This window comes from Ornithorhynchus anatinus, chromosome X1 (assembly GCF_004115215.2).
Source record: "Ornithorhynchus anatinus isolate Pmale09 chromosome X1, mOrnAna1.pri.v4, whole genome shotgun sequence".
Lineage (NCBI taxonomy): Eukaryota > Metazoa > Chordata > Mammalia > Monotremata > Ornithorhynchidae > Ornithorhynchus > Ornithorhynchus anatinus.
In genome coordinates, this window is record NC_041749.1 from 39,110,247 (window position 1) to 39,122,968 (window position 12,722).

Consider the following 12,722-nt stretch of genomic DNA (forward strand, 5'->3'; position numbering starts at 1 on the left):
ACCTCATGAAAAATGAGGTTTACAGCCCCACTAATACCTTTAGGATAGCTTGAAAACTCAGAAGGCACCAAAGGAAAAAGAACATGGACATTCTGCTTTTCTCCCAGCTTTTAAAAGCTTTTTTATGAACAAAAAAAAAAAAAAAAAGAGGAATTCCTCACCTGAATTGAAATCTGGTGGAGGGGAAAAGGAGGAGCGAGGTCATGCCCTCTGTTTCCCAAGGCTCTTTTATGATTCTCAGCAGTTCTTTAATTAGCTCAACTGTCCTTTAACAAGCCCGCGGAAAATAGCACCAATTCACTAACTACTAAAGAAAAGGATTAATAGCTGAGGTTTGAAAAATGGCTAGATTTTAAGGGTAATGGATTTAAAATCCCCGCTCTGCCACTTAATAATAATAATAATAATGTTGGTATTTGTTAAGCGCTTACTATGTGCCGAGCACTGTTCTAAGCGCTGGGGTAGACACAGGGGAATCAGGATGTCCCACGTGGGGCTCACAGTCTTAATCCCCATTTTACAGATGAGGTAACTGAGGCCCAGAGAAGTGAAGTGACTTGCCCACAGTCACACAGCTGACAAGTGGCAGAGCTGGGATACGAACCCATGACCTCTGACTCCAAAGCCCGTGCTCTTTCCACTGAGCCACGCTGCTTCTCTTTTGTCAGCTGTGTGACCTTGGGCAAGTCACTTCACTTCTCTGTGCTTCAGTGACCTCATCTGTAAAATGGGGATTAACTGTGAGCCTCACGTGGGACAACCTCATTCCCCTGTATCTACCCCAGTGCTTAGAACAATGCTCTGCACGTAGTAAGTGCTTAACAAATACCAACATTACTATTATTATTATTATTATTGTTAAAATAGCTTTCACTTCCTAACACTGCTCCATTGGTATGTCCCAGGGAAGGAAAACTAAAGCTCTATTACAGGTATGTAATGTGGGTATAAAATGGCAGCTAAAACTCATATTCCCTATACTCAGTAGTCTAGCCTGGGGAGGAACTGTATTAAATTTACCCAACGCAAAAGAATTTAGAGCCAGGAGAAATTTGCATGCTGAAAAGTTCTCAAGAGAGAGAAGGAGAGATCAGTGAGCGAAAGAGGTCCACTCTCTTGCAATAGTTTAATTCTAAAGGAGGAGAAAAAAGTATCATCACCACCAATAGAATGTATTACCACTTTGGGAATACTATCAAATTCAGAAGGAGTGTGGTCTAGTGGAACGAGCAGTAGCCTGGGAGTCAGAGAAACTGGGCTCTAATCCTGAATCTGCCACTTTTCTGCTGTGTGACCTAGTGCGAGTCACTTAACTTCTCGGTGCCTTAGTTCCCTCATCAGCAAAATGGGGGAACCATTCAATACCTGTTCTCCCTTCTATTTGGACTGAGAATCATATGGGACCCAATTATCTTATATCTACCCCAATGATTAGTTCCATGCTTGGCACTTAATAAATACCACAATTATTATCCTTATTATTTTTACCTGCGAGTCACTTTACAAAATGCTTGGGAAGAGTACATTAGATTTAGCAGGCACAATCCCTGTCTTCAAAGAGCTTACAATCTAGTGGGGAAGATAGACACCAAAATAATTTCCTGATATAAGAAGGAAAAGAGAACGTGTACATGAGTTATTACTAAGCAATTTGAAGATATTTGCAAAAGGAATACTGATGACTGTGAATACACAAGTGTTCAGGTACCACAAAACTGCTGATGGAATAGTCGGAGGGGATATAGCCAGACAAGATTAATTAGGGAAGGCATCCTGAAGATATGCTTTCAGAAGCTCTTCGAATATGGAGAGAGCACTAATGTCAGAAATGAATGGGAGGGAGTTCAGGCAGAGAGAATGGCATGAGCAAAGAGTTAGTGGCAACAGAGATGAGAACAAAGCACAGTAAGTAGGTTAGCTTGTGAGGAAAGAGGAGTGTGAGCTGGGGCGCAGTGGCAGAAGACAGTGGATAAGTGAAGGCATTCTTGATTTTTTAAAAAAGCAAATCTAGGCCATAACTCCTGCTTTTTTTTCTTTTTTTATATGATATTTGTTTCATGCTACGTGTCATGCACTGTTCTAAGCCCTGGGGTAGATACAAGGTAATCAAGTTGGACACAGTCCCTGTCCCACATGGAGTACTTTGTTGAACATTCAACATGGGGCTTGCAGTCTTAATCCCTGATTTATAGATGAGGTAACTGAGGCACAAAGAAGTGAAGTGCCTTGACAAAAGTCACACAGCAGACAAGTGTCAGAGCCGAAACTAGAACCTTGGTCCTTCTGACTCCCAGACCTATGTTCTATCCATTAGGCCATGCCGCTTCTCCCTTCAGTAGCAAGGGATCAACTGGCTTTCAGCGTGGCTCAGTGGTAAGAGCACGGGCTTGGGAGTCAGAGGTCATGGGTTCTAATCCCGCCTCTGCCATATCAGCTGTGTGACCTTGGGCAGGTCACTTAACTTCTCTGTGCCTCAGTTACCTCATCAGTAAATTGGGATTAAGACTATGAGCCCCACGTGGGTCAACCTGATTACCTTGTACCCCCCCTCAGCACTTAGAACAGTGCTTGGCAAGTAATAAGCACTTAAGAAATGCCATCATTATTATTATTATTATTTCAGGCACGGGGCTCGGAAGGCAGGAAGGGAGATTTTTGCTAGTAAAGGTAAGGTCAATACCCTAATTCATCATTTTGGCTCCCAGAGAGATTCTTGGGAGGCTATGAAGGAGGCAGATTCACATCAAGCCCCCTAAAAACATCTAGAGGACAAGTTTTTTGTCAGTCACTAAGTAAGGCCCAATCTTTCAGAAGACAGACTCTGTAGCTGGCAGATTGAAGTATCCAGAGAAGTTACGGGGTAGGCCAATTCCACCCAGAAAACTGGGTGTGGGGGGACAATAATAATAATTGTGGTATTTGTTAAGCATTTACTTTGTGCAAGACACTGTTCTAAGTGCTGGGGTAGATACAAGCTAATCGGGTTGGACACAGTCCCTGTCCCACATAGGGCTCACAGTCTTAAACCCCATATGTACAGATGAGGGAACTGAGGCACACAAAAGTGAAATGACTAGCTCAAGGTCACACAGCACACAAGGGAAAGAGCCGTGATTAGAACCCAGGTCCTGTTGACTACCAGGCCCATGCTCTAAACACTAGGGCACACTTCTTCAAAACCAACAGGTGCTCACTGGACACTCTCCCCTTCACCCCTGCCCTATATCCCCATTAAAAATGAAACTCAAATTGCTAAACTCAGAAGGAAATTAGCACAGGAGATGAATGGTTGTAAAGAAAACATGGTATTTTCTGAGCTCTAAGCACATGGCAAAAAAAATAGGTGGGGAGGGGAAAAAGGAGATGGTCACATCAAAGTTCTTGGCTAGAAAAGGAAAGGCTATCTTTTTTATTAAAGCTGAAATCTTTCTATTTATATCCATCGAGCCATAGTGAGCAGACCCCAACAGGTGTCCCCGCCATAGATGAAATTTTCCCTATTTGCGATCTGACTCGCCCAGGCTGGATTCCTTCTCCCTCCCCCAGCCACCTCTGTCATCACCCCAATGTGCAAAGCCCCTGCTGTCATTTGAAGTCAAGGCCACTGAGATAAGTAATGCTCTGTTGCCATTATAAGAACCAAAAAAACGAGTCCAGGCAGCAGTACATCCTTCAGGAAGCCTGGGGTGATTTTCTTTCCTCCACTTAAAAGGAGGCAGGTAAATCCCAATCAACAACGGCCAATTTTCCCATGGCCGTAGAAAAGGACAAAGGGAGAAGGTTAATCACAACTCTGTTCTCCAACATGTCGGCCACCCCAAATTCTCAACTCAAGCAATGTGCCCCATCCAACTCCCTCCCAAATTGTTCTTGCTCCCTAATCCAATTCCCCATGAAGACAAGTCTCCCACCTCAAATCCAACAATTACTCTACCCCATTTCAAAGCCTTATTGAAAGCACGTCCCCTCCAAGAGGGCTTCCCTAACTAAGCCTCCCCTTACCTCTTCTTCCACTCCCTTCTGCATCGCCCTGACTTGCTCCCTTTGTTCCTCCCCCACTCCCAGCCCGACAGCGCTTAATATGCATATCTGTAATTTATTTATTTATATTACTGCCTGTCTCCCCCACTGTAGACTGTAAGCTCACTGTGGGCAGGGAATGTGTCTGCCTACTGTTGTATCATACTCTCCCCCAAGCATTTAGTACAGTGCTCTGCACACAGTAAGTGCTCAATAAATACAACTGAAAGAATGAATGAATGACAGGTGTAGGGTTTACTAATCTAGGTCTTCCTCAATCAATCATATTTACTGAGCACTTACTATGTGCAGAGCACTGTACAATAAAAGGCTTCTGGGAAGCTTGTTTTTTTTTTTGGAATCCTCCAGTTAAAGAAAAAGCAGCATGGCATAGTGGATAGAGCACAAGTCTGGGAGTTGGAAAGACCGGGGTTTTAATCCCGGCTCCACATCTTGTCTGCAGTGTGACCGTGGACAAGTCACTTCACCTATTTGTGCCTCAGTTACTTCATCTGTAAAATAGGGATTAAGTCTGTGAGCCCCATGTGGGACAGGGAATTATGCCCAATATGATTACTTTGTATCTACCCCAGCATTTAGTACAGTGCCTGGCACAGAGTAAGCGCTTAAATACCATAAAAAAAATTTAAAGTAGTGGTTCATGATTTGCCCCTTCAGATCCCACCTCTGATTGGTTCCATCAGGCAGGATCTGCTTGGTGGACAAACCTGCCTGTTACTCTCCCAGGTGCTTAATACAGTGCTTTGCATATGTAAGCACTCAATAAATGTGATTAAATGAATAAATCCACCACACCAGTGATCCAAGCCCCTCTGGTTGAGCAGCAAAGGTGCCTAATGAAACAGATGAGGAGACGACGTTAATTCTGAACCCTAGAGAAGGGGAGGAGGGGGAGAGGGGAAATTCCATGCCTCCCACCATCTTCTTGTCTCTTCTCCTGCAGGTTGGATCTGGGATAGCCTATCATTCATATTGAGTTCTTCACTCCGTGCAGAGCATTGTACTGAGCACCTGGATGACAGTGTCACCCCCAAAACCCCCACTCTAGCTCTTTCCTCAACACATACAGTCAATGGCACTTATGCACAGAGCATTGTAGGAAGCACTTGGGAGAGGACAATACAATGGAGTAGCTATAGATGATCCCTGTCCACGAGGCATTCACAGACTAGAGGGGAATGAGACATTAAAATAAATTACAGATGGATATATATATTCGTTAAGTACGGCTGGTCTGGGTAAGGGGTGAATATCAGGTGCTATTCCCAATTCTCCCTCTATCATTCCCAGCATTCATTCAATCATATTTACTGAGCGCTTACTGAGGGCAGAGGACTGTACTAAGCTCTTGGGAGAGTTCAGGAAAGAGCACAGGATTGGGAGTCAGAGATCGTGGGTTCTAATCTCTGCTCTGGCACTTGTCAGCTGTGGGACTTCGGGCAAGTCACTTAACTTCTCGATGCCTCAGTGACCTCATCTGTAAAATGGGCATGAAGATTAAGACTGTGAGCCCCACCTGGGACAACTTGATTACCTTGTATCTACCCCAGCGCCTAGAACAGTGCTTGGCATATAGCAAGCGCTTAACAAATACCAGTATTATTCCCCCGATTCCCTCTGCTCCTCCCCCTCTCCCTTCCCCTCAACACCGTGCTTGTCCGCTCATTTGTATATATTTTTACTACCCTATTTATTTTGTTAATGAGATGTACATCACCTTGATTCTATTTATTGCTATTGTTTTAATGAGATGTACATCCCCTTGATTCTATTTATTGCTAGTGTTTTTGTCTGTCTCCCCTGATTAGACTGTAAGCCCGTCAATGGGCAGGGACTGTATCTGTTGCCAATTTGTACATTCCAAGTGCTTAGTACAGTGCTCTGCACATAGTAAGCGCTCAATAAATACTATTGAATGAATGAATGAATAAAACAACAAACAGACACATTCCTCTCCACAACAAACTCAAAGTCTAGACAACAAGCTCAGAGTCTAGTTTACAGCCCCCACTGTCCAAACAGTCACAGTGGGGACAGTCCAAGTGGACAGTGGACACTCCCTACCCAATCTTGCCTCTTTTGAAATACAAATCCTTGCCCTTAACACCACCCTCTCAACTCAACTCTACTCTAGAAGCAGCATGGCTTAGTGGAGAGAGCGCAGGCTTGGGAGCCTATGTCTGCTTTGACCTAGGGTAAGTCACTTAATTTCTCTGTGCCTCAGTTAACTCACCTGTAAAATGGGGATTAAGAGTAGGAGCCCCACGTGGGATAGGGACTGTGTCCAACCTGATCAACTTGTATCTACCCCAGCATTTAGAACAGTGCTTGGCACACAGTAAGCACTTAACAGATACCATAATAATAATTATTATTACTCCCTCATACCTCTGTCCTTCCATTGATCTTGCACCACCAATCCCCAGCCTACTTCCTCTGCCCTCACACTCAAGTCTTAGTACACTCAGGCCTGCAGAAATACAAGCATCAGGCTGACTTGGACCACTTCAAACTCATCCTTGCTTGCTATAACTTTGCCCTCTCTTCCACTCAACAACATTACTTCTCTTCCCTCAGCAACTTCTGTGAGCACTCTCCCCAACTACGATTCCTGACTTTTACTCCCTCTTAAAACACCAGTGCCCCCACCCCACCCCCTCACTCTTAATTACTTTGACAAGTGTTTTGTTGACAAAAATCAGAGCCATCAGGAATGCCCAGTCTCCCCCTTACTTCCCCAACTCCCTTCCCCTGATATCCACTCTCTTCCTCTCCAGCCACCTCTCAAGAGATCTGCTGCATGTTTTCAAAATCTTCCCCGTTCCTCCAACCCTATCCCTTCTCACATCCTGAAACCACTTGCACCCACTCTTCTCTCCCTGACTGCTACCTTCAACACACATTCTCTGAAGACTCCTTCCCCTCTCTCTTCAAACATAACCACATCCCCCTACCCTAAAAAATACCATTTCTGGATCACACTGCACCATTAAATTATCATCCAATCTCCCTTGTTCAGGTCCTGTCCCATCTTCTTTCCTTAACCCATAGCTCTTCTATCTTCACTCCACTGGGACCACTCTCAGCAAGGTCACCAATGAATTACTTTTTGAAAAATTTAACAGGCTTTACTCTGTCCTAACTCTCCTCAAACTTTCAGCTTCCTTTAACTCCACAAATTACTCCTTCCTTGGGAAACACTATCTAACCTTGGCTTTCCTAACATCTTTCTCTGTTCTCCCCTTATTTCTTTCCTCTCTGGCCTTTCAATCAATGTTATTTATGGAGCGCTTACTGTATGCAGAGCACTGTACTAAGTGTTTGGAAGAGTATGTGCCTTTAATAAGGCTTCGAAGAGGGGACAGAGTAATTATCTGTTGGATTTGAGGAGGAAGGGCATTCCAGGCCTGAGGCAGGACAGGGGGCTAGGGGTCCCCAGTGAGATAGGCAAGATCGAGGCACAGTGAAAAGATTAGCACTAGAGGAGAGGAGTATTTATTGATTGCTTACTGTGTGCAGAGCACTGTACTAAGCGCTTGGGAGAGTACAATATAACAGAGTTGGTAGATGCGTTCTCTGCCCATAAATAGTAATCACTTAAATACCATAAAAAGGAACAAACACCTGTAGCACATATTTGTGGGATCCTACATACCTTGCTATTTAAGCACCAAGTCACATGCCTATCCCCTTTTCTTTGTTCCTCCTTTCTGCCCGCCTTTTCAACCAGATTATAAATTCCTTGAAGGCTGGGACCATGGCTGCTGATTCTATTATACTTTCCCAAGAGCTTATTATAGTGCTCTGCACACAGTAAGTGCTTGATAAATACTACCAATTGAAGAAAGAAATAGTTCCTCTTACCTTACGGAAATTGCTTATGACAATTCTATTTGAAAATAAAATAAAACTAACATTTTACCCAGAAGAGAACAATGGGACATCCAAAACTATTTGCACAAATAAGACATTCCCAGATGAGGTAGTCTCAGTGAACACAATCTGGCTAAATCAACCTAAATACATACAATTAAATTTTAATTAAAGGTTTATCATTCTAATAGCAGGATAAGGGGTATCACTAAATCCTACATTATTGGGCATTTTTCTTAACCAGCCGATACAAGTTGTGGAATTACAATCACAGAGCTGATTATCTCAGATTTCTGTCTGCCTGGATTTTGGAATCCACAAGAAGGCAACCTCCCCAATTTTACCCACCTAGTGAGCAGGTCAGAATAATGCAATTATGCAAGTTAGTACAGGTGCAGAGGTAAAGTGTGAAAGAAACTGGGCCACTGCTAAAGAAAATCTTTTGGTAGGTCAGTAAGGAGGAAAAAAAGGGGGAAAAAAGAGGAAAAAGAGCAGCATAATAAGAATTGTTTTCCACTTGTCTATCTTTTGTCCTTAGAATATCAGCTTCCAAAGAATTGATATCCATGTCTTCTAAGGTTGATGGGTAAGTTCCTATCATATCCTAAGGGCTCAGGAAATATTAATGAAGAATTTTTATGTCAAAAGGTATTTGTACTGAAGGCCGAGCAGTGAAGGAATTATAAGAGAAGAGGGAGGGTGGGGAAAAGGAGTTTCAGAACCCACAGGGAGAGATCCAGATGGTGACAGAAGGATAGGAGGAATAGCCAGCACAAGATGCTTGAGAGAACACCGGAGATTCGCTTCATCAGCCTGCAGGGGCAGACGTTCCCTCAGGGATGGCAAGCAAACCCAGATCTTTCCATCGTCAACAGCCTCCAACCATTCCAACTTGAATATAGTTTCTAGTAAGCACGGTGACTCACCCCCTTTCCTCCTGATTTCTGGTCGAATGGAACCATGGTGATCCGTTTAGATTCCCGTGTGTATGTACAGTAGTGCTTGACCCAAGATGTCCCAAAGTGACCTGCAATGGAGCAATGTCTTGTAAAAATGAGTGAAACGTTCAATGCATCACATAAAGCCATCCTAGTAAAATGCACACCCTGCCACCAAACACTAGCACATAGCTCTCCCAGTTCAACTGCTGCCCCAGCTAGGAAAAAATGTCTCTTGCCCCAGAGCTGGACAATACCTACGATGCTTTTGCTTCTAGACTATTTCTCAGATCACTACTCTGACCATTAGCTTTTAAAAAGGCATGGGAGTGAGTCCACCCCGTAGCTCTCAGAGGACCCTCTCTGAATATCTAGATTCCCTTTCTCTTCCTCCAACCAAACAGGATAAGGACAAGAGTGGAAGAATTTAGAAGGGCCTTTAGAGCAAGTGAATCTTCAATGAATCTAGTTGGACAATTCAAGGAATTTGCTGAGTGCAAAGCACTGTACTAAGCATTTAGGAGAACGCTGGGCTTCTGGAACTTTAGTCAGCCCAATTCTATGTTCCCCAGCTTTCTATGGCAGGCTTTGGCAAGCTTGGAGGAAATCATTGGTGACCTTGGAGAGCCCAGATTCAGTGGACTGGAGGGGGAGGAAGCCAGACTGCAAGGGGCAGTGGAGGAAGGAGTAGGCAGTGGGAATACACAAATCACTGAGGAGTTTGGAGAGGGATGGTAGCAGAAGATGGAGTGATAACTGGAGGGTGCCACTGGGGTCATGGGAAGGTTTAGTGTCAAAGGGGTTGGAAGCTTTATCTGAAAAGATCCAGGATCAGGCACTGATACAGTGGCTTGGCTTTATCGGGCTTTTGGTGAGCAGGGAAAAAAGCTCAGAGTGTAGAGCCAACATGGTCAGGTTATCATCCTTCTGGCAAAAAGAAAACATTTGAAGGATTCAGCCAAGTATGCAGGTCTAATGGAGACAAGTAGTTAAAAAAAAGGGGGGTGATTATTATGGTTACTATAGCCCCTTTTAGCTCTATGTGTCAAGTATTATGTTAAGGGCTGGGAAAGATACAAGATAATCAGAAATTAAAAACTCCCTTTCAGCTCACCATTAAGGTGACATCGAGAAAACTGGGACACGATTTAGAAAGTGAATAGCTGATTTGTCTTTAGTGAAAACTTTTCAGGTGTGACCTAGACCCAGGCTGAAAGTCTCAGGGAGGAATTAGGGCCACTACCAAGATGGATCTGGTGTCAAGCTTGGGAGCCCCTTAGCCAGCTTTTAGTTATCCTAGCTCTGATTCTCAGGGCAGATGAAACTTAAAAGCCTGACTTTTGCCAAACTGTAATTCAATAAGAAATGCAGAATCTGGAAGGAGTCACAATTTCTAATTGGAAAAGGAAGAAAGAACCTCAGACCATTCATTACAAGTAACATTTGCTATTTCTTCATTCTTAGGGCTCCACTTTATAGGGGAGTCTGGGGGCACTTCCCAACCTGAAATAAACCTGTTCCCGGGGTTGAGTTTCCTGTGAGTTGGTGAGTCTGCCACTAAAAATTCTGTCTTGGCAGCCACTTGGAGTTTTTTTGTTGCTGTTTTTAAGAAAAGGCTCACTGGGACAGCAAATGTTCCCTTTCCCTATTTCTAAAAGTGAAACATCTATTTAAAAAAAAAAAGAGAGAGATGAAAAAAGGTGCTACCTAATCACTCAGGAGATTTATCAGCCATAACTAAAGCCAGGGACAACTTGAGCCACTGGGCCACAGGAGCAAACCCTAAAGTCTTGCCCAAACTAGAAATCTAGAGTCCAGCCACCTAGTTCCTGCCTCTGCCCCGCCAATGCCAGGGTCCTGATATAGAAATGCTTACCACTGAACAGGCTTAGGCAGGAAATACCCTTTAGAGGAGCTTGTGAGGTTGTCCTTGGGCTGCTGGGAATAAGGCCTGCCACCCTAACTCAGCTTGCCATTTTTTATGTTCTTATGAGGCCCCTAATTGGACACTAGGAGGGAAAAATCAAGGGGCTTAGGAAAACACTAGCTAAAATTCCCCCAACTATGAAAACATGTCAAGAGAAGTAACCATCATACTGTTTATCAAGCACTCTTTTGAGACAGCTGTCTGAGCTAGAAGTCTGGGCTTGTTGAGCCACTGTGATGGCATCCCTCATGTGTCCCAATTCAAGATCTCCAGGGCAGCTAAAGGTAGATTACCCTTCTTGCCAGACTTTCAGGTACCAAGACCAAAGGAGCTACTCTTTTTAAACGCTTAATAAATACCACTGATTGATTTTCACATTGAAAACTGTACTGTATTCAGCATTTCCCTTCCCACCTGCAGAAAAAGCAAAAGTGAACCCAGGCACCTACGTTTCTCCTGGACATATAGGTATCCCTCCATGGTATTGGGGTTGATATTCTTGTGCTCGTGGGGATTCTCTTTCATCTTCTTCATCAGCGACTCCACCTCTGACCTGGTGCCTTCAAAGCGATTCCTTGTCTGTAATGAAAGTGATTTTACCCCCTCAGCAAAATGGACACTTCTCCTCCTCTTTCCACCTCACGTTAAACTGATACTCCAGGAAGAGAGGGCCCTGTGAGCTAAAACCAAACCAAGGCACATCTGTTTGCCCAGGAGCTGTGTGCTTCTTTTCAGGAGATCATAATGTCTTGTCAACACAATAATCCTTAGAGTTTGCAGGCCTCCTGGACCCTATTAAGACACTGGGTGAAAGAAAGACCAGACTGACAAAAGCTGAACTGGAAATGCAAGTTGGAGTGCTCCCAATCACTTTCTACCTACAATTCCTTGGGAGCTACCACTCACTCAACCTATTAGCAGTATTTATCAAGTGTTTCCCCTGTGCAGAGACACCAGAATAAAAAAGAGATATGGGGTTGGTGTGGGGTGGTGGGAAGAAAACTAGCAGGGCACACCTATGAGAGTAAAGTGGGCTAAAATCCCAGCTGAATCAAGTCAGAGACAGGATTCTGAACACCACACGACTTTGCTGTTCAACAGAGTGAAAAGGGAGACTCGGGTGGAAATGTGTTGAGCTGAACTTCCTGGGAACTTCACTGCGTTAAGCCAAAAGTTTCAGGCTCTGAGAAAGAGGCAGGAGTCGTTTCCCCCATCCTGCCCACAAACCCACATCCTTGTTGACTGACAGCTGCACAGAGGCAAGGTTGATGTAGGAAATCCTGATCCCTGGCTACAGATTTCAAGAACAATCAGAAGAATCATATATTTTTATGGTATGTGTTAAGTGCTTACCATGTGCCAGGCACTGTACTAAGCGCTGGGGTAGATACAAGTTTGTTAGGTTGGAAACAGCCCCTGTCCCACATTCATTCAATCATATTTATTGAGTGCTTACATGTGCAAAGCACTGTACTGAGCGTGTAGGAGAACATAACAACAGGCAGACCCATTCCTGCCCACAACGAGCTCAGAGTCTTAAAACCCATTTTACAGATGAGGGAACTGAGGCACAGATAAGTGAAGTGACTTGCCCAGATGTAGTTCACACAGCAGAAAAGTGGCAGAACCAGGATTAGAACCCAGGTCCTTCTGACTCCCAGGCCCATACTCTATCCACTAGGCCATGCTGCTTCTCAGCTGTGTGCAGGGAATGTGTCTATGAACTCTGTTATATTGTACTCTCCTAACTGCTTAGTTCAGTGCTTTGCATGCAGTAAAATCACTCAATAAATACCATTGATTGACTGAAGAAAGTAAAGAGCAATTTGACAAATTGGCTAAAGGAAAAGCTCTGAACTAGCATTGCCAAGTCTCCCAGCTGGGTCTCCTCCTCCTCGGCTGCCCTCCGAGCACCAGAAAGCCTAGCACAACTCACACTCTGA

At 44.1% G+C, this 12,722-nt stretch overlaps 1 protein-coding gene across 3 annotated transcripts in view; it reads right to left on the minus strand.

Annotated features, from left to right (window-relative positions):
- Positions 1-12,722, minus strand: part of ARHGAP26 (Rho GTPase activating protein 26) — a 472,294-nt gene that overhangs the window by 297,069 nt on the left and 162,503 nt on the right. For all 3 annotated transcript variants that reach the window (XM_029050709.2, XM_029050708.1, XM_029050712.1), the window contains exons 8-9: positions 11,229-11,358; positions 8,841-8,941 (exon numbers count right to left, since the gene is read on the minus strand). In XM_029050709.2, the coding sequence (XP_028906542.1) occupies positions 8,841-8,941; positions 11,229-11,358 (231 nt within the window). The remainder of the gene's footprint in view (positions 1-8,840; positions 8,942-11,228; positions 11,359-12,722) is intronic.